At 42.6% G+C, this 22630-nt stretch overlaps 1 protein-coding gene across 1 annotated transcript; it reads right to left on the bottom strand.

The window, feature by feature from the left end:
- Positions 1 to 3063: 3063 nt before the first annotated feature.
- Positions 3064 to 14786, bottom strand: LOC139347115 (uncharacterized). The gene is made up of 5 exons (XM_070986586.1): positions 14718 to 14786; positions 13358 to 13451; positions 13215 to 13255; positions 8095 to 8197; positions 3064 to 3943 (listed from the first exon to the last, which is right to left on the bottom strand). The coding sequence occupies exons 1-5, from the start codon at positions 14762 to 14764 to the stop codon at positions 3569 to 3571; spliced, it is 660 nt and encodes a 219-aa protein (XP_070842687.1). The 5' UTR covers positions 14765 to 14786; the 3' UTR covers positions 3064 to 3568.
- Positions 14787 to 22630: the final 7844 nt, after the last annotated feature.

Below are 22630 nucleotides of genomic sequence, written 5' to 3'. Positions count from 1 at the left end.
AATGCCTGAATGAATGACTGAAATGGAGCCAAAACTAAAAAAATAGTTGGAGGTGTCAGTCCACCGAGAGCGGTGCAAAACTGACTTTCCTATCCTTTCAGTGGAGGAGTTTGTTCAGAAAATGCTGAAATTAAGCATAGGATTAATGCTATTCATTGCCAGCTTTACATGCCATACACTGTAAATATGTACAGATGAAAAATGTGATCTGGCACCGATTTACTCCTTAATATGTGACAAAATTAAACACAAAACACTGGATAATGAGAGTGTGTGTGAGTGCATGTGTGGGTTGTAGGTGGAGGATTGAGGGCTCTTGCTGGGACATTTTGTCAGTGTGAAAATGAATCTCTGCCTAAAGCTTAAATTCACCTGCACCAACAGAATGTCAGCATTTTGCTATAGTGTGGCTGTATGGTCTATAAAAAGTAACCACATAACAAAAACCCACCTTTTTAAAAGTGAAACATTGTGTGAGTAGCTGTCTCCCTTTTCTTGCTTTCCTTTTTTTTTTTTTTTGAGTGACCTAACTTTTAGAGGAGACATGTTGCCAGCGCTCCTGTCAGTTTTATTTCTTTCTCACCCTCTGTTGCTGTTCTGTCATTTTCTGTTTGCGGTGTGACAGAACCGCCTCTCCCACTAAAAGTCATTTTAACAGTCGCAGAATACTGTGCTGGTCCCAGCTAAAGCATTTTTCACATGACAAAAGGACTGTTCCAGGTGTTGGCTATATAGGCTGTCATGATATGACAATTTAAAAAATGTCCATTTCTATGTTACAGTCTATATATAACATATTTATTAAATTCCTTAAGTGAAAGTCTTGGTGAGGTCCCTCTTTCCTTGGAGTGATTCTGAGTTGCACATGATGCATTTTATGTTTGTAGAATGCAACCACAGTTTGTATGGATGACTTGATATATAAAGCTGCTGTATGTAATCATAAATGTTACATTAAGTTGGTCCGTTGTCATTCATTTAAATAATTCTAGTGAGTTTTTGCATGAAATGAAGATGACTTTTCTTGATGGGGTTGCAAACCGTCTTTGTGAATTGCCCTGGTACGGTCTACCTCCACCCATCTGGCACTCCAAGTTGGTTAAAACAAACACTGAGAATCATTTGCAAACCCTATTTGTTGCAGAGCTGCTGACGACACGGGCTATGAACGCAAGCTTTTTGTGTGATTATTAGCATGGGCAACCGCACAGAGACCTACAGGGAAGCCAAGACTGGAGCTGATAACACACACACACATACACAAACACACATCATAGGCAAGAGCACCCCAATCATTTGTATCTTGAAACAGGGATCAAATAATGCCTCGTAAACACTGTAATGAGTGCTGTGATGATCAACAGCTACTCTGTCTCTCTTTCTCCATCTCTCCCGTGGTTGAGGGGCCACACTGTTCACAAACAGCCTGACGCTAATTTGGAATAAAAAGAAAATACTGACTTGCAATATTTTGCTGGTTTACCACAGATTTCCAAGGGACCACACATACAGCAGTGAAGTACCACCCACTCTCATTTGATGAAATTAGGTTAGGAAGGAGCCTGTTCTGTGCTTACCGCCTTTGTGAGAGAGGAGCTCATGGTGTGGAAATTAAGAGCCTGTATGTGCTTGTGTGTGTGAATGTGTGCATTTGTGTTTGTGTGTGTGAGAGGCTGACTAATCCCTCCACAGAGCTGAAACGAGTTAAAAACACATCAAAGGGAAGCTTAACCTCTGTGAAACCTCACCGGGTTTTCAAGAACAACAAATGATCATTCTCCTCATTGTTTCCAGGGGGACTCTTTTCACCGCTGCGCCGCTGACTTTTCCCTCAGTCCTGGGAGTTTTCAAAAACCCTGTGGTTTCATTTTTAATGACTGTGCCGTTTGTGCAAGTGTGCGTGTGTGTTTGTGAAAGAATATAAATGCGTGTGGATGTGTGAGTGGGTGCACGCATGTGTGTTTGCACATAAAAGAGGGGTATTTTTGAGTGTGACATGGCAAATGAGAAAAACCAAGCTAACAAGGACACGCAGTTCTGCTCGAAATCATTAAAATGTACGACATCCTGACCGGCTATACAACAGCCATGTATGTACAGAAGCAATGAGGGATATAAAAAGGGGTTTGGAAGACAGGTGGGGGAGTGTAGGGGGACAGGTGGGGGGAAACAGTGCGAAAGAACGGCAAGACGAGGAAGCCAATTGTGGCCTGAGACCTGCGCTTTCACCAGAACTCTCATTATCACAGTATAATAGTGCTCCTTCTGTTAAAGTTCAGATATCTGCATGCTTCTTTTCCTCGTCTCTGCTTGTGTGAATGAGCAGTGCTCTTGTTCAACTGCTAGAAGCGTATAAAAAGAGCCAAAAGAGTCACCTGTTGATGCACATGGAAAGACAGCATGTCAATAAAGCAAGAGGGTGCCATCGTTCCTGCTTCAACACCACATTTTAGATCATTTGTAAAGAGGTTTTTGCTGCTTAGAAACATTCTTACCTGTGTCAATATCTTTGTGTGTCTCAGCAGTCATGTGAAACTGTAAGGTTGCCTAATTATGCCATGTTAACTGGTAGCATTGCTAGCCTGTTGTTACACACACCCAACTAAGATATTGCTGTCATACTGACAGATGGAATAAAAATAGGGAGAAATGTACGACCGCTTACAAATGTATCTGCTTTCTGTTTTTCCGTCTTTACAACACGGGGGCTTAAACACAGCAACCGAGGAAAATCAATAAATACCTTTTAAAGTATAAAACAAAAATATAAAACATCTATGACAATAAACATTCAATCACACATAAGCACACACTCACCCACGGGCATTTACAGGGAGACAGAAGCACGCAGACACACGATGTGCTCACACACAAAGACACACCGCCACATTCACCGCAGTAGACGCAGGACACATGGCGCACAGCTGCAGCGTAATCAGAGACTGTGTTACAGCCATTCACATCAACATCTGAGGTATGTCTGTGGATACTGATGAAGTGCCGTCCCTCATTTATCCAAAGCCTCTCCAGTGGAAGACACATTCATCAACACTTAAGAATTTGCAGTTAGTCACTTGTTCTGTTTAGTTCATTTACGTTGAATGAAATTGATTACAGTTCGTCAGAACTGTTGGAATCTTCAAATAAGTGCGGATACAGAAAAAATATTTTAGTGCTTAGTGCTACAGTTTGGCTGCAAAACAAGATCATTATTTGTAGAAGTAATGGCTAATGTTATAAGCTACTGCTGCTGGGAGCATTGTAACATTTTGAGGATGCAATCAATTGTTTTTTTTAAGTAAAAAATGTCAGATTTAATTATGTGAAAATGGGAATATGTTCTTGGAGTAAATGTCTTCGTGGTGTGGTAGTAGTAGAGACATTTTTGAGTCGATTTTTTGACGATTTGATGAAATTCCATTATTCGCTGGTTCTGGAGGCCCCCTCAGGCAAAAACCACCCTGGGACTTGACTTTGACCTGCAGGACATTAACCTCATACTGAGCACTCTCCCTGGTGAGGAGCTGGAGGTCAGGAAGTCATGACAGGTCAACGTCTTCAGGGGGCTTCATTTGGTCTGATCCCTGCTTGTCCTCCCAGACCGAGCTGCTTCTTCCAGAGAGACACATGCAGCCGGGCCAATCCGGAACGCTTCACCCAAAGCCTGGGACTCACCTGGTCTCTCCAGCCCAGCTCCGCTCAGCTCGGTTTGGGTTAGAATCACATCAGTGTCCCCTGTTGCTGTGTCCAGGCTCAGCGGATGAGGGAGGCGGAGGGAGGAGGGCAGGGAGGTGGAGGGAGGAGGTGGGCGGGCACTCTGGGAGAAGGGGAGGTGGACGGAGGAGCACTGCTGGGCGGTGGAAGGAGGAGGGAGCAGTCGCATGGACCTCTCCTCCTCCAGCTGCCTACGCAACCGCTTATTCTCCCCGCTGAGGGCGTTTAACTGGAGAGAGAAAGAGACAGAAGCACCGAGGAAGACAAAGAGAAGAACAACATTTTTGACAGAAAACCTTCATGCATGACCGTGAAACAAAGGGAGGAGGGGCAATTTCTGTTAAGTTTCAAGGAAGTTTCAACATCACACTCATTTAACTAAATCAAGCAAATTAAAAACAAAACAAAACAATCATTTGAAGTTAGCAATAAACATCAACCATTAAAAGTCAATATCTATGGAGTTGATGAGGTAGCTGACATCCCATTACGTGCTAAATTCATCTTTCACAGCTACTTTCATGCCTGTTGAAACAGAAATGCAAATGGAAAAAATTGCGACAGGGTTTCAGGAGAGTATTGTGTTCACAGTTTGAAATGGTTGCAAGTGGGAGTCATGCGACGGTGTAAATTTCTACATGAAAACAACCAATTTGAGCGATCATTAGAGGTCGATTTGACACAAAATCATCCGTGACACAAAACAAATCGCACGTCGTCAGAACATGATTGGGCTCCCTGAAACACAATTACAGACTAGCTAAATTGAGGGTGTTTTATTTTATTTTATATTTTTTTTGACAAGGAAATTTGGGTAAAGGCAGGCAGGAGAGTGAGTTAAAACGTGGCTTTAAATGTAAAAAAAAATAATAGCATTTACATTTGTTGTACAGCGTGGTAATTAGATGCAAAATGTGCCAGTCTAAAATTGTAATAAGGCAGATAAAAGAGAGTAAAAGATTTGAAATTATGTATTTTTAGCTGTGAGGAAGGGTAAAATAAGAAATTAAAGGATGGAGAGACAAAGAGACACGTCGGGTAATGACAGTTGCACTCCTCCACATCTGTTTTTTAGTGTGCGTGTGTGTCTGTGTGAAAGCTGCGGTTAAAGAATGATGTCACATCGACATGTCTGGCCATGTGTGTGCACGTGTGTGTGTGCACGTGTGTGTGTGCGTGTGTGTGTGTGTGTGTGTGTGTGTGTGTGTGCTGGGGAGAGAGAAAAACACAAACGGAGATGAGACAGACACATTTCCGGACCGTTCTGCTAACATTACCCTTCCAGACATCATGCACGCACACGCATGCACACAGACAGACACACACACATGCGCGCACACACACAGACACTCACACACACGTCCAATAAATCTGAGCAAATGTATTACATCTGATGACTAGGAACAGCGAGGTCTTAGGCTTAACCCTCGAAGAACCAATGACATGTCGATATGTCAAAACTATCCTAAGACGCTTAAACAGTATTTGCAACAGGCAAAACATCCGACAATGTGTTCATTTTATGTTATGCCAAAAGCAATAGAATTTCTAGATGAAAAACACTGAGGCTGACATTTATAATTAACCGTATATTCAAGAGGACCTGCTTAATTTTCCTCGTCTTCGGATGCTTTGGATGCTTTCCTAATTGCAAGGGAGGGGGGTGAAATTAAAAATCACAGCTTGTCTCCTCAACCTTCACATACGGCGGGTGAACTGGTGTGCATATGTTTGGATGAAAAGGATGTGTTTAAGTGGGGGAGAAGGAAAGAAAGAGACAGGCAGAAAGACACGGAGGGGGGTGTCTCATTGCTGGTGCACGAGTGCGTTTGCACTTTTTCATTAGTAAAGCTGGGTTTCTTTCTACGGAAGCCCCGAACGGCTGCGCTTGCTATTATTTTTTAAAATTATCTCTAGACCACGAGTTCATTATCTAGTTATCTTAGAGAAAATGAGCTTTGTTAGCTCGAGATAAGCACATAATCGACCTGATATCACAAGAAAACAAAAAGTTGTTATATTGTTAGAGATCGGGAGCGCATTGCCAGCATGCATAGATGGCGTCTTGACAACTGTAGCGACTGATTTAAGCTGAAGATGTCAGATCAAGGAGTACCCATTATTGATCAATGCATCAGACTGTACTTCAGGGTCTATCATGGTCATGTCAGCCATGACAGTGATCTTACAGGCTGAAATCAGGTGCAGTGAAATGAACCAGGCACTCATTTTCGATCTTGAGGAAACCGAAAAACATTTTCTTGTGAAAAATCATCTCGTTATCTCTGCTTTTGTTTTCTCTTTGTTTTCTCGAGCTAACGAGATAAATTAACCCGTTATCAAGAGAAAACAAGCTTTGCTATCCTGCGATAAAAAAAAATGACACGCTCATTTTCTTGTGATAACGGGTTAATTTATCTTGTTATCTTGGAAAAACAAAAGATCATTTATGACGAGAAAGCGACTTTCAGCAGGCTCACTGAAGTGCGCTCGCCTGCGAGGCTGCAGCCGGGCTAGTCGACTGACATGAATACTGCCTGAAACAGAAAGACACAATGCCATTTCTCATCTGATGAGTTTATCAATAATGGATACTTAAATCAGTTGCTACAGCAGCCAGGATGTCATCTGTGCATGTTGGCACGGCCCTCCTGATCTCTGATAAACATTATCAAAGTAATACGAGGAAAACGTCCTTTTGTCTTCTCGTTATCTCGAGCTAACAAAGCTTGTTTTCTTGACATTCTGAAATAATTAACATGGCCGCTCTTGGCTTCCATACCATCTTTTTTTTTTTTTAACGATTATGAAAATGACTGAGTTAGAAGAACCGAACAGTGATGGAAATGTTGAGCAAATTTCCTCTCGTTGGAAAAAAGTTTTTAAATTCATGGGGTTTTGGCTCTGTTGGAGGAGGATGATCTGACCACTGACAACAACAGTGCAAAACAAGTTTTGAAATCTTGAAATACTGTGTAATACTCGTCAATCCATCACTGCCTGCAGCTGCTTGAAGTGGAGGGTGTGCTGCAGTATTGCCTCATGCGTCTCCTTTTCATCTTTGCATGAAAGCATGAAACAACCTGGACATTAGCTGACGCTGAAGCACAATAACAGCTTGCCTAATGCTAATCAATTCTTGAAAGAATCTCAGCTTTTTTTCCACTGATGTTCATCTTCATCCCTGATGATGAGAAATCACTCGACTCGCATCGAAATTTGTGTGACACCGCAAAAGTTTGCATGAAATTTGCTTGACGGTCGGATGGAAATCATGCATGCGTGTGTTACGTAGTTACTAAGCACCTTGTGACTATAAGCAAATGAGACTAATCCAAAGCAGAGACACAGGCCTGATTTCTAAGCCTTTTGCATTGATAAACTAAGACATCCCGTTCAGTTTCTTTACTGATAGTCTGTGTGTGCGAGTGTGCATGCTTGTGTGCATGTGTGTGTGTGTCCAGTAGAGGGAATAGCCTTGTGTAAATGAACTGTCTATACCCTATCCCTTCCTACTGTGCTTGTATGTTGGTGTGTGTGCAGACTGTCCGTGTTGGATCAATATGTGTAATGATTCACACTAGAGATTAAGAGGTGCTATTACACACCTGACCTGTTAAACAACACCTCTCTCTTTCTCTCCGTCTGTCTCTTCCTGCGCTCCACCTTCCTCCATCTAACACAAGCAGCTAATGCCATTTGCTTTTCACCGAAACAACACCGCATTAAAAAACTTCAACAAGTACCAGCTTTCGTCGTACCCCGTCAATCAGCGGGCCATTCCGCAAACTAACAAAAGTCGGGTGAGCCGTTCCCCAGGCCCTGGAGTTTTGGAGAACTGAGGGGGCTGAGGAGTACTTTTGATTCGTCTCTCCTTTGGTGATTTGTTGACTCTTGTGAAGTTCAACACAGTAAAAAATGTCAGCTTTTCCTCAGAATATTCCTCTGTGTTTTTCCCCTCACATTGTTTTATCACAGCGGGCCATTTCCCTATGCTGTCATGGAGAGATCAGCGCAGCTGTATTGATATACATCCCTCTCTCAGTTTCATGAAAGGGAAATCATTTACCAGTGGAAAGAAACGTCACTGCTTTTTCCCGATACGATTTGTCCCCCCTTCCCCACACCGCGCACCCCCCCTCCACCCGACTTTTCACTTTTATCGTAGGAAGAGGAAATGGATGTCTGTGTGCGCCTGTGTGTAAGTGCGCGTGTGCGTTTGAAGTTGGACGCATGAAAGCTTCCTCTTCTGTGTGAGCGCAACAGCAGGTGGGCCGGTGTGTGGGTGTGTGTTTGCATCTGTCGGGTAAAAGGACTGCCAGGACCCGGCGTGTGTGTGTGTGTATACATGTGCATGTGCATGTGTACGTGCACTCTTACTTGTTGATTTAGCATTCCGATAGCCTCCAGGTTGTGTCGGAGTCTGGTCTGCATGTCCTGGATTTTGCTGAGGTTTAGAGCCACACAACCCTGCTGCTGCATGCTGTAACACAAGCGCGCACAAACAAACAGATGAGAAATTAAGTCGGATGTCTTTACAGTAAATCTGAGCACCTGTGGTAGTTTAAGAAAACAGGACAATAAAAACTTTACTTTCCAGCTGCTGCTTGAGACTGGCTCATGTGTAGTTTACCATAAAAAGCATATAAAGTACACACTTGCTCCTGCCATGCTAAATTTTTAAACCCTAGTATTTTTGCACAATGATATGCATTTGCAAGACAAAACAGTCTCAATCAAACGTCCTCGAAATCTGGGGCACAAAGAAGTTGGCGCACATCATCTTCATTATAACCACCTTCATTATAACTTATTACTAAACTCAAAGATGGGTGAGCAAATGGGTTCCAGAAATCATTAAATTATATATGAAAGCGCATATAAAACTGAAAAAAAAACAAAGAAACAAAAACAAAACAAACGCAACCGCAGCCAGGGAACATTAAGAGTACAAGAAGCCATTTAAGATTTTAACTGTTTATTAAAAACGTTTTGGGAAATGACAAACAAATGTTAGGGTCTGCTATCTTCAGACCCAGGGCTGACTTAAGGAATGTCTATTAAATTAACGACGGTGGATAATGGTGCTCTGTACGGGCTGAAGAGCTTGCTGCCCCCGCTTTACGCTCTTTCTTTCATGCCCCAGTGAACCTGTCCAGTTAGCATTCGGAAAAAACGTTCTAAATACTTTATTGAAGACTTCTTAGCCCATTAAAGCACCACTGTACCTCCCCAATGTTAATTTTCTTGTGAAAGAGCAAGCTGGGATTTTCTATCAGAGCAGCGGATGGAAAGACGGTCCCGTTTTGCTTCAGTTGAGAAGACGCGCGCGCTCCTCCAAACGCTAATAAATGACATTATTGTTTCTGTAGATGTGGGTGAGCTGACACACACACACACACACACACAAACACACAAACTTTTGGCCCTATTAGCCATAACTTAAAACATTTAAGATCTGAGGAGACACTTGAGGGAGATGCTAATATGTGAACTGACATTTTTGTCTGAAAAGTTTATGAGACTCATTAGTGAAGCCATTCAGCTCCCATGTATTTGTAACCGTCTATGGTAAACCTCAACCAAGACACAATAAACAGCAACATCAACAATAGTGGCATAAAAAACAGTGCTATCCCCATGATGTCTGGACTGAGACTTCTCTTTTGGTTTTTCTACGGAAAATGACGCAACCTCGGGTTACGACAAACAGCTAAAACACTGAATAAAACCACCGTCTAAACAATAAAAGAAACAAACAAAAGCAGCTATAGTGACGCACTGATGTGCAATATTTGTTCATGGGCAGAAGGGATGTGGTCCAGTGACTGACTCAAATCTGTATTAATCGATTATTGATGAAGACAAAATACTAAAATATACATTGAAATGCATTCAGGTATCAATTTGCCCAGATACGTACAAAGACAGAAAATGAACCATGAGAATTCACTTGAAAAGAATTCCATACATACACCAGCTGACAGAGCGTAATCTGAGCGCCTGCCTATTAACCAGCTCGCTAATTAAGCTTGTCCAATGTAAGCATTTTTTTAAAGAAACCTCATTTCCTGAAAAATGACATTCATAAACTGAACATAATTGCAACTGACCCTTCCGAATCTTTTAATTTCACACCATAATGATGATACAAAGAACATTAATAAGAAGAAATGCTGGCTTTTCCTTTGATCTTTCAAACTGTAAATGCCTTTTAAAAGATGACTTCAGCGAGCTTCCAATGCTACAGCGAAGGAAAAAACAGGAGGCATTAACTCCAACTCCATAAAATCGAAAGCGCCGCATCTCCACAGATTCTTCCCATGATTTAAACTCTTTCCTCGATGCTAATGTGGTATTCAGCAGATCATGAAACGCCACCGCCGCTGAGACAACTGTGTGAGATTTATGCACCCGATGTGAGAAGGCAGCGATGCGCTTGGCATGGCGCCTGTGTAAACATGTGTTCCTGTGTTTACACGCAAACATGGATGTGTGTAATTAGCGGCCTAACCCAATCAGCATGTGTATAATTACAGTCATTAGTGTCAAAGCCAAGCTGCCGTGCTCTCTAAACCCAGCAATAAACTACATGGTTCCTCTCTTGCTCCAATCTTGCTCTCATCTTTCTTATTTACTGCTCTCATCTCAAATTTTATGCATGACTTGACTGTCTCCTCACACAGTCGCCTTCTTATCTCCTCTCTCTGTTTCTCTGTCACTTTAGTTCTCTGTGTTTGTACAAATCCTCCGCTGTGATCACTGGCTGCTCTTAATTGGAAGCACATTGTTAGTGGTGCGACTGATGATGCCTGATGCTTTATGAGCGCCTCCCCCACATGAGGTTGTGTCACACAGTCACTGCAAATAGCATCAATCTCAGCTTCCACCGCTTTGTGCATTTCACTGCGCACTGCCACGTTCATATTTTCAGATATGAACTGAGATAATTTGAGGTGAAATGTGAAAGATTTTCGATGACATATCATTTAATTAAATTTGAGGCTGGAGTATAATTGCTGTTCAGAAGCACGCTAAGAAATTAGCATTTTCTCTGCTTTGAATTGCATGCACTTTGCACAAACACTGCTCCGCGGCACAAACATGGAGCCACTTTTGCATTGTTAGGGCTGTTGTCAGAGCTCATTCCTCTTCTTTATTTTGATATTAAACACTTCTGGAGGAAAGACAGGAAGGGAAAGCTGGGACAAGTAGTATCCTCCTTCCCTTCCTAGGCAACAGAAAGGGGCCGGAAAACACAACACGCTGCAAACAGCACTGTGGAGAAGATTTTTACAGGCACACTGAACATCGTGACCGTGATCTGTGTGCTTTTGATGGGGTTGTTGATTGATAGAGCGTTACTTCAGGTAAGTGCTTTGATTTTAGCTAAAGAGCATTATTCTCAAGGCCAGTCTTTCAGATTCTTTTTTCCTCTTTTGCATTCCTAATACAACACATTAGGTTTGTAGTTTTAGCTGTCATCACCACTAACGTGGTGAGATGGGTCTTTAAAACTGTTTTCAAGGTAGAGAAATGAACTAGAAGTCCTCAAGGTGCTCAGAAAAATCACATTTTTCAACATCCACAGTTCCATGAGAACTGGGTAACCCCATGCTGCAGAGGAGGATTATGTGCTACGACTGAAAACTCCAGAACAGCTACTAAATGTGTCTGGAACGCTGAGATCTGGAGCACACGGTTATCGTCAAAGTTTTACTCTGACGAACACAAAGCATGTGTTGAAATGTTAGCTGCTGCACCTCATTAAAAAGCTCCAGATCTCAGCTCTCCAGCCTCAGTTGTCTCGCCTGTTGATGCACCGGTTTGAGCTTTGAGTTGGCTCATGCGCAGAGATTTCTACATCTTTAAGCTGGAAAATGGACCCTGCGGCGGCAGCGTTTTCTCATTTGGTCAACGAGGCTATACAGTTGTCAGTGGATCAGTGGGGCTGCAAACAAATCCCCCAATGCTGACTTAGATTTGCATTTTAATGTCACAAAAACTGAAAATAATCAATACAGCTTTACACATTCTTATAAGATCCATCCTTGAATTTGGGTTGTGCATTTTCTAACTTAAATAGAGACCTGTGTCTTTTATCAATCTAAATCTCCTCTGTTCCTCTTTTCCTCACCGTTTGGTGAGCCTTGCTAATACAAAATGCCATCCACAACATGAAGCCGTGACACTCCAGCTGCTTCGGAACAGTAGGCCATGTAATCATAATAAATTTCTTTAATAAAGGCATATCTAATGGCAGAAACTTCACACTGTGTTGATTGCTGTCAGCGATAGTGACAGGTGGGGAACACTGTGAAGATATCCCCTTTGCCACCAGTAATGAGATTTATGCGCTGAATGTATGTGGCTGCCACGCAAAAATCATGACATATCTGTTGTCTTATAGATGCATGATTTTCATACATATGGCATTTTGGGTAGGTGTGTGTGTGTGTGGTGGTGGTGGTGGTGGTGGGGTGCAATAATGAAATGAAATAAATTAGGAATCCTCATAATAAAGAAAAGAGGAGCGAGAAAAAAGAGAGAATGGATGGGGGGACGCTATGGAGGAGGCTTTCATTCACTGTTTTTATCTCGTTCCATGTTATTATATTCGCTCAATCAAAACCCCTCTTATGCATACATCTATATGAACTGCCTCTCTCGCTCTGTCCCTCTCTCTCCCTCATTCGCAATTATGAGGGAAAGACAAAGAAATGCGATTCATCTTTCTGTCGCGGCCCCTTAATGATATCATTAAAATGACTGACAGCTTTGAATAGCATTGGAAACCTACCCCAGTCAAAACAAATCTGATCCGTTTTGGAAACAGAGCCTGGTGGTTCGTTAGGGGAGGGGTGCAACATGAGAGCGTGCATGTGTGGAAAAGGGGGCGAGGTGGGTATGGCGGGGGGGCTGTTAATGAGGGAGACCTTAGGGGGTCACTTGGGGGGTATGGGGAATACTGCTACAGGCAGGTGGCCCCACAAACACCCTCTCCCACATGCGCACACCCTCCATTCTCACTTCCATCCTACATCCAATCCCATCTGTGCCACATTCATTTTAATTGCCTTAATGAACATAATAAATATATCTCCTCTCTACTGATGAATGCTATTTGACAGCCATGGGGGTGGCAAGCGGGAGAGGATGGGCCCTTGATTGGAGTGTAATCATTGTTAAAGACCCAGCATGAATAACGTATTCAGATTGGAGAAGAGGCATCAAACGTGTGCACGCGCACACACACATGGGCACACACAGGTGGCTGGGCCCACGGGGTGTTTCATTCACAACTTGGCACTCCAGCTGTTATTATCATCATCAGCTTTGTTCGGGCTAGATTGTGTGTGAAAGAGCGAAACATGGTGGGCAATGCTTTTGTTGGATGTGAATGCTAAACTCTGATCAGCTGGTGGATCCACACAAATGTATGCACTTACATGTACGGTCACGCATGCACACAGACAGACACACACACAGAGATGACTCACGTTCTCTTGTCTTGCCGGATGCCCTGGTCTCGTATCTGGGCCTGCAAACAATTATAAAATAAAAAACAAAGCTATTTGTGATCGTCTCTCTTTTGTCTCTCCCTATTTGTACTTCATTGCTTTTCCACTCTGCACTTGTTCACCTTGAAGCGTTCCGTGTCTCTCTCCTTCTCATCCGCCACTTCTTTCAGTCTCTTTACCTCCGCCTTCAATGTGTCATTAGCCTCCTGAAGACGTCTGACAAAGCCAAGGAGATGCAGAGACAGAGTTAAACAGAGGAATATACATAGAGTGGCAGACTCGGAGAAAGACAGACACCTATTATCATCAAGAGACTCTTGTTAACATGGCAGACAAAATATTCCGCCACAGAAATGGTGTCTGTGTTTCTGTGCTTCCAGAACAGCCTTTAACTAGCAGTTCAGACATTATCTCTGACACACAAACACACGTGCACACACAGATCCATTATAACGAAAAGCTATATTTCCACAGTCATTTATCACTTACCCTTTTGGCTATTTATTTCAGTATTGTGTTATGCCACCAAGCTTCAGTATCGGGAACTATTAAAACAAGTTCTTATTTGGGTGTTTGTTGTACCACTGTACTACACATCAGAGGCAATACTTGTATTTAACAGGAGGGGAAGTAGAAATATACCGTTTCTGTATATTCAGGGAAGGTACTGAGCTCTAACATTGTATGAAACACAACTTCATGCAGCCCGTGTGCTCCAGGTGTATAAAGACTGCTACCATTGCTACAGGTTGCCATAACAAAAAGCTAAGAACAAAACACACACACACACACACACACACACACACACACACACACACACACACACACACACACACACACACACACACACACACAGAGGAAAAAGCAGACACACAGACAGTTTGGGCGCTGCTGGGCGGGGCTGAGGGAGGTATGGCACTGCAGGGGGGTGGGATGACAAAAGACGGCGAGACCACTTTGATCTCTGGAAAGAGGAATATGTCACGCCCATGTCTGTGTGTGTGTGTGTGTGTGTGTGTGTGTGTGTGTGTGTGTGTGTGTGTGTGTGTGAGTCATGATAATGTAGACATGCAGAATGGCTGTCAGATGCGAGTATATCAGAGTCCACCTGAATCACTACAACACATGCACAGAAACACACACCACACACATATTACACATAAACACACGCGCACACTCACACTCTCACACACACACACACACACACACACACACACACACACATGCACTACAATCCTAAACTCTTCTGGTTGGAAAGGTGACCCAGTTTCCAGGTGTACCAAGACTGTTTGTTACAATCTTTAATCATCTTTGGTAAACAAGTATAAAGTGTAGGATTGAGAGAGAGAGAGAGAGAGAGAGAGACACACACACACACACACACATACACACACACACACACAGATGCCCACACACAAACAAAAAAATCACTCTTTAATGAACTAACGTACTTAAAAATCTCCCTCTTAAATGAATACTTACTCTTTCTCTTCAGTGACGATGAGCAGCGCCTTGTTTTGGGCCTTCATCTTGGCAGCGAGGCTCTCGTTGGAAGCCCTGAGAGGAGAGCACAGACTTCTGAAATCCAATGATGAACTTCAAAACCACACCAGATGGTTACAGGCGTGTGGGCAGCAAGGAAAATGTAAAAAATATGAAAAAAATACACTACACGTACACAATCAATGAAAGAGGAAATCCTGATAGGTTGCTTTTAAAAAGACTTTCTCATATGCAAATGTCATGAAAATAGTGCTGCCATACTTTTGTCCAGTAATCCAACGGCTAACATTCGTCATGACCAGCTGGCTCTCATGGCGAAGGTGTGCATTGTCAGACCGCGTTCCTTCCAGCTCCAACCGGAGTGTGTCCACCTACACAACACAATTCTATCATCAACACAGTATAAGCCGTCATACAATAATTTAAATGGCAGTGATGTAAAATGCTGTGCATGCAGTAGTTGTTTTTTTTCCACATTCCCCCTCTAATTATTTACTTTCCTGACTTTGAATGGCGCTCATCTACTCTCTGGACTATGTGCTTTGTTTAAACAGAGATGTTTAAACATCCGACACTGGCTAACGTGGAGTGGAGGGAGCCAAAGTGAGGAAGAAGGGAAGGTTAAAAAACAATGGGAATACGTGAGCTCTAGTACAAGTGAACCAGGGTGGATGGCAGAGTGAAAATAAATGTCAAAAACACAGCATAATAGCAACACGAGAGAAAAACTAAGTAAACTGAGAATAATGGAGGATGAAAGAGATGGCATTTGCAGACGCAGGTATAAATAGCAGGGTGAGGTAGTGAGCAGGCGCAAAGGAGGAAAGAGGGAGGACGCGAGAGAGCAGACTGACGGCAGGATTGGAGAGAGGAGAAGATGGGTGAGGGGTGAAAATAGGGATGGGATGGCACTGGCCAAACTGCTGACTTTTTCATTCTGCTTATCAGTCAGGACCTTTCCAGGCCTAAACTCTGGGGACCTTGACACATTACCCTTATCGCCATGGAAACACCTTGATACACCATCCCATCCTCCCACAAAGACTTGGGCAAACATGAAAAAAAAGTTTCCAATATGTGGTCCATGATTTAAGTACCCAAAAATGTCAAATGATTAACCTAAAATGTCAAAATATCAAGTGCTGTGCGAGTTGAATCACGCGCCGTGTGCATGTGTGTGTATGCCCGTATGTGTGAATGCCATACGTATACCAAAATATTTTGCTGCTGATGTCTATCTGGAAAACAGGACAGAGTTAAATGTTACACAGAGACGATAAGACACTGCTGATGCAGAGCTGAGTGAAAGAAAACTGATGGAGTAATCAGAAAAGTGATGATGACAAACAATTAAACTTCAGTTAGTCAGTCTAATATTAAAATCTGCTGCAACAAAAATGCTGTGGGATTAGACGCTAAATGAAAAATTCTGCTAAATGAGCCAATGCTTTACCAGCTTTCTATTACCTGATGCATGTGTTGCAGATCTGTTGCATGCTTAACCTAAAGCATACCACAAAACAACAACAAAAAAAGTTCCAGTGCAGGCCCGCATGCTGACGTGAAAGTGTGCGAGACGCTGATTTAGGCAATCTGCCATTTGTCACAATAATGTGAGGTAATGAAGGTGCAGTTCAGGTCCCACAATGATCCCTCACCACCACAAATGAATAGGCTGCCTTCGCTGCGACAGGAAGTTGTGAAGATGACAGTGATGCATAATCAATAATTCAAATTTCATAACATGATGAAGAATTACACTTTTAATTACATTTAGATTAAAGGAAGGGCTGCATTTCAACAAATAAAGCAATGAAGAAAAACTGGGGGAACAATGAAATTACATCAAGCAAATCGTTCAATTTGGAAGAGTGAACTGAGTCAGGCCATCAATTGTAATTACATTTGTCAGCAATGGCATAAATATCGCCTCTCCCCTGTTGCTTGTGATTTCATTCCTGTTTTGTCTCATGCGTCGACACATCTTCATGTGAAGGAAGTTCTGTTGTGAAATTATTGCCCCAAACCACATGTTAATACTCCGATATTAATCATATACACAAAAATATCAAACCGTACCGTTCAGAAGCTCAAAACACACCAGCACTTACAATGCATCTGTACACACCTCCATATGCACTCTCGCACACACGTGCGCACACACACTGGTAGGATCTGTGGCGCGCTGTAATGACAGTAATTACCTGTGGTCTCACATTAACATCTCCCTCCTGACTGTCTGACTGGCTTGGCTGGTGCAGGGATGTAAATCGCAGCGCAAGTCTGATGTTGTGATTAGGACTAAATTACACACCATCACTCTGTTTCCACCAGTGTCAAGGGAGGCAGTGTAAGGGTGTGTGAGAAAGAGGGGGAGAGTGTGTGAGTGTGAGAGAGAGAGAGATAGAGAGAGGGACATTTAGAGAAAAAGGGACAAAGGAGGTGTGATTGCAAGCGGGGGGAGGAGTAAAGTAGCATACCTGCTTAACATTTAGATTGGTTTTGTTGCACAAATATTTTAGCTGATGATGGGGGCTAAAAGGGGCAACAAAATTCATTTGGGACACACTTATAACCAAATTTGGTGATACCACTGGTGCTTTCAGGTTTAAGCTAGAGAATATGAGTTGACTGCTTTAGTGCTGGTGAAGGATTTGGAATCTTAACAGCTGCTGCAACAGTTTTTATCATTTTGATGGTTTATTCTATCAAAATAAAGCCGAGCCGTCCAGTCCACAGCCCACACTTTTCATTGACAAAAGATAAAAGATGGGCTTTGTGGACTCCCACAATCTTTTTCTGAACTTAAACATCTGAATGAACTTTCATGACAGACCACAAAGCATACCTGCAGACAGGAAAAAAAAAAAAAAAGATTGGGGGGACTTTAGCAGTTAATGGATTTTCCATCTTTTCTACTCTCCATGGAGCTGTGCTCTGGTATCACGTTGCACATTAGCTGTACGGGACAAAAAGTGCATTTTCACTACAACAGACCAAAACTGTCCAAGGTTGTGGGATACACATAATTCAAAGTTAACTTTTCTGGGTAAAGAGAGGAGCATGACGACGAGGAGGAAATCAGAAACAGATAGCCTGCTTGTTGCTACCATCACCATCAGACCGCCAGAGCTGAATACGAGCCATTACTCTGTTCCACTCAGCTCATCAGAGCACATCCTCTCATCAAATTAATGAACACATTTATTGTTAAACACGTTTTTATAAAACATTCATTCATTCTGTCTAATTAAAAGACCCAACAGGCCTGACATCACTTAAATATGCATACTTATCACTCACAGGGTCTGAATTAAAGATCTACAAGCGTGTGTGCGTCTGTGTGTGTGTGAGTGTGTACCGCATGCGTGCATGTCAGTGTACGACAGCAGGAAAGAATGAGGTTTCTAAGCAGGTCTTCTCACTCTGAGCTTAATGGTGATAATCATGGCGTGACCCAACATTAAGACAGTGTGTGCATGTGTTTATGTGTGTCCCACTCTCCCTAATGGTGACGATGATGACATGTTCTCCATTAGACTAGTCAGCGGGCCACGGCAGATCTAGCATATTAATGATGCTGATGATGGCTTCTTTAATTACCTTCATCTGCTGCTGCATGGCCTGACTACTCTCCCCGAGTCCTTTCATCTCGCTCTCTCCTACGCATGCTGCTGGGTTGTTTATCAGCGGCTGCCATTATTGAAGCCCCCTATCTTGCATCTAGCCTGCATGAGCACAACTACATTACCAGCCTTGGTCGACATTTCTCAACCACTTCGCAGCCAGATGAAGTCCCCTCATCTAGTAGGCATCCTTTTAATATAAAGAGGAAACTCTGGTCAGGTTTTTGGACACAGATGTGTCAGGAACAACACACAACGCCAGCATTGGATTCATAACCTTTGCAGCAAATTAAATCAGAAGTTGCCAGTTTTAGATTGATTTGTGAGGATACTTGATTTAGACATTCTGCTTTTGAGCAGTTTGGTTTCTTTTCTTATTGAAAAATTGGTTTAAAATGATGAAAAATAAAAGAGGCATTGTTTTGGTATTGCACTAAATGAGTCAGTAACCCGATTTCATACTGTTAGTCCACAGATTCTGCATTAGTTGGGGTTGGTAGCGCAGCAGGATTACTGGAAAAAAGATGCAAATAGTGGTGTAAGAATGCTATACTTGTTGGTAACCTCCAACAATAGAAAGCCATAAATGTGTCCTGGATGTGAAGGATTCTCATTTGGCAGACGGGCTGATGTTTAGTCGTCCAGCTGACCTGCCTGCACCAGCGCTCAGCTGACGGCAGCAACACAAAAGAGCAATTTTAGGATTTTATTGTTGCTGTATTGTTCAGCGATAAGCTGATGCAGCAAGAAAAACACTGCCGGCCCTGTTGCAAATACCTGTAACATCCAGTATGCATATTGTTTTTCTTAAATTGTTTATTTGTTCAGCACCTTGATAAAAATTTGGGAAAGAGGCGGCAAAGGCTGTTGCAATGGGAGGCAAAACAAAAGGCGCCAAATCTTTTTCTCTTTTTAGGTGCTCTTAGTTCACTTGATTCACTTCTGGTGTAATGTTGCACGTTCTCTCGGACAGAGGCATTTATATGAGCGAGAACTATGATGTTTTGGAAAAATCGAAAAAAGAAAAACGTCAGAAAATGGGAAAAGCAAAAGAAAAGAAAAGAAAGCTGCTGTGGCAAAGTGGTGAAATGAAAAAGAAGCATATTTTCCCATTTTGATGTCATTAATCATAGAAATTTAAGCTAACCAGTCTTTATTCTTTGACTCAGAGATTGAGAATAGGGCGATACTGCACGGCTCTTTTGGAATTCGTGAAGAGCTTTTTAGCGCAGTAAAACTTGCAGCTAAGGTGAGATGATTAAAGGTTAGCCTTGAATAACTACAATGATAGCATTCTTACTTACTTTTATGAATTAGACACTGTTAAATGAGTGGCAGGTGTGATTTGTAAAGACTCATTTCCACTCGTTTTTCAAGTGTTGGCCAAGGCCACAAGCACGCAGGTATATAAAAGTGAAGAGGCTGAACTCTGACTAACTGATATGAATTTACCTTGGTATCTTGATAAAACTAACAAGTTTGGAGAACTTGGAGAACAAAAGGTTTTAGTAATTCAACACTTTTAAAAAACTATATCTATTAAACTAAGGGTGACCTGAGAGAGAAACAACCTTTAAATATCTTTCTTGCTCTAAATTAATCATCATGCCTCATATGCTCCTCCCATGAACCGAGCAACTTTTCATGCTTCATCCCCATCCACGCGCAGAAACACAGACGAACGGCCTTCTTTGGAGAAGAAAGACGTCTGAGAGCTAAAAAGGACTCAGGCGGGTGTGGAGACAACACGGGGAAAACAGTGGGAAATAATCCGTCTGCTCATCTGTTCGTCCCGTCTCACAAATGAATTACAGGTCTGTAGCTTAATGAGGTGTGTTTGAGCGTGATGGGACACAAGGACACACATGCACACACATACACTGAACAAATATGAAAGTCCATTCCGCGGTTAAACAGTTAGACAATTGGTCCACTTCTCTTTATTCATCAACTGAACAAATGAGCTTCATTTGTCTGTCCTCATTTCTCCACCATCCAACCTGTGTGTGTGTGTGTGTGTGTGTGTGTGCGTGTGTAAAAACGGTGATCTACTGTGGGTCATTCTAAGCTAATTAAGCCAAGCTGAGGGCTTCTATCAGGTATAATGAGTGAGATCAATGAACACAAGACCGTTCCAGAGACCACCTCTCTCTAGCATTACCAAAATGAAAATACTATAAGTGTTTGCAAAGTTCAGCTGCAGTGCCTCGTTTCCAATCAGAACGAACACAGACACTCGCGGATGATGTGTGCATCTCCCCCCTAAAAAATGATTAGACGACAGCAACGTCAGGCTGCTAAATCATCGTCTGCCACTGATGGAGTGGCGAAGAAAATGGAGGAAACTGGAGCGCATTACGTTTGGCTTTGCCCACCTGCACGTCCAAAAGCTGTGCAGAGTAAAACAGTGTCTTGGTGCTTTTTCTGATAGTGTCTTGCTTAAGGGTACTTAAGCGGGGACCAGGCGCGTCTCTCCAATCACTAGACAGATCCCCCGCTGACTCAAAGTGATTAAAAGCTACTGTCTAATTTTATTTCTATAGAACGACATCAATAGTTGTAACGATTTTGGGCAAAAGTTTAAGGGAATGAAAACATGGTTAGAAACTTTCACTTTCTGAAAACTTTCCTGCAAATTCTCATTAAAACTGTTTGAAATCTTTTAGTCCATGCTAAAAGAAGTTGAGGTAAACACACTAATGACTTAGATATTGTGTGTGTGTGTGTGTGTGTGTGTGTGTGTGTGTGTGTGTGTGTGTGTGTGTGTGTGTGTGTATGGCAGAGAGAGAGAGAGAGAGTGAGGGAGAGGGAAAAGGAGTGAGGAATGAGCTGATCAGTCACAAAACATGCCTCATGTTTACCGTATTTGAACTGGACTCATGCAGAGGGAAGGGAGTGAGTAAAGTGTGTGTGTGCGCATGTGTGTGTGCGTGCTGAGCGGCATATATGCAGGCAAGCACAGAACCGACCGGCAGATAACATGGAAACCCTTTTCTCCATATCAGAAAAGAAACAGAAAACAAATCCAGAGTACACAAACAAGACTCTGCATGTAACACACACCCCACAAACAAACACACACGGTGGCATAAAAAGACGTACACACAGAGAAAGACAGAGCTATCTGAGGTTCAGCTACTGTGCACCGAGGCAATTTGTAATATAGATTTCCTCTATAGGCCACTGTAGTGTACCATTTACCATTTCAAACCCTTTGATTTTTTTCACCAGCGGATAATTCATCTTCTGCTGGTCAATAACAGATTGGGACCTAATGAAGGAGTCATAGTCAGAGCGGCCATCACGCTGGTGTTTAAACACTGTTTGGAGTCACATTCATTGAAAAGCTCATCTGTTGTTGAGATGATGGAAGACAGCACGGATGCAAAGGGGAAACGTGAAGGATTGCGTATGAGTGCAGCAGACCAGCCGGAGAATATATACATACAGAACACACACACAGACATGCACGTAAGTACGTATGCACACTCCAAAACTCCTAACTGCAAATGTAGGCGTACAAAAAGTACGATTTATCGGACGAATAATTTAAAAAACTTTGATGATATGGTTTTAACAGCTTTAAAAATATGAAGTATCAAACGGATGCTGCTGTACTGCTTTAAACGTAGTGCATACACCCATTAATAGTAATCAGCCAAACAAGATCCAGAGTGGAAGTCCACGGCTGACACTGATCGGTTCCTGAATTCATCCGTTTGTCAATCCATTAGTGCCAGCTGACAGAGAGTCTGCTCTACCAGTGACGAGATGCTGCTGGCTGTTGTTACAGGCACCGCATCTGTTTGTGGTATCAGTGCCTTCAAGGAACAGTTTGATGTTCTGGGAAATAATCTTATTCCCTTTCTTGCCCGGAGTTAGATGAGAAGATTGATTAAATATAAAGGCTACAGCCAGCTGCCGGTTAGCTTAGCTTTGCATAAAGACTGGAAGCAGGGGGAAACAGCTAGCCTGGCTCTGCCTGAAGTTAAGAGGACTAATGTTGGGCCAGGCACAGATTGAGTTCCTACAGCAGCGACTGTCAACTGGAGGCTCATGGGCCACACCCGGCCGTCCAAAGCTTCCCACAATATTGATATATTTTTAACACGTGCGCATCTAACATCACTCACCAGCGGAAGAGGCTTGGTCTGTCCTGAGAGTGATCACTGGTCAGCCTGACAACCCCTGGCAACAAGCCAAAAAGTCCATAATTCATAGCTACCCTGCTCTGTAGAATCAGATTATTCTCCATCGCTATCCTCG

Source organism: Chaetodon trifascialis, chromosome 18 (genome assembly GCF_039877785.1).
Source record: "Chaetodon trifascialis isolate fChaTrf1 chromosome 18, fChaTrf1.hap1, whole genome shotgun sequence".
Classification (NCBI taxonomy): Eukaryota; Metazoa; Chordata; class Actinopteri; order Chaetodontiformes; family Chaetodontidae; genus Chaetodon; species Chaetodon trifascialis.
This window is presented reverse-complemented; position numbering and strand designations above follow the sequence as displayed.

Coding starts and splice junctions, on each gene's coding strand:
- LOC139347115 (XM_070986586.1), bottom strand. CDS start 14,764: ATGAAGGCCCAAAACAAGGCGCTGCTCATCGTCACTGAAGAGAAAGA. Junction 13,452..14,717: donor ATCGTCACTGAAGAGAAAGA/GTAAGTATTCAT, acceptor TGGCTTTGTCAG/ACGTCTTCAGGAGGCTAATG. Junction 3,944..8,094: donor TCGGAATGCTAAATCAACAA/GTAAGAGTGCAC, acceptor TTCTCTCTCCAG/TTAAACGCCCTCAGCGGGGA.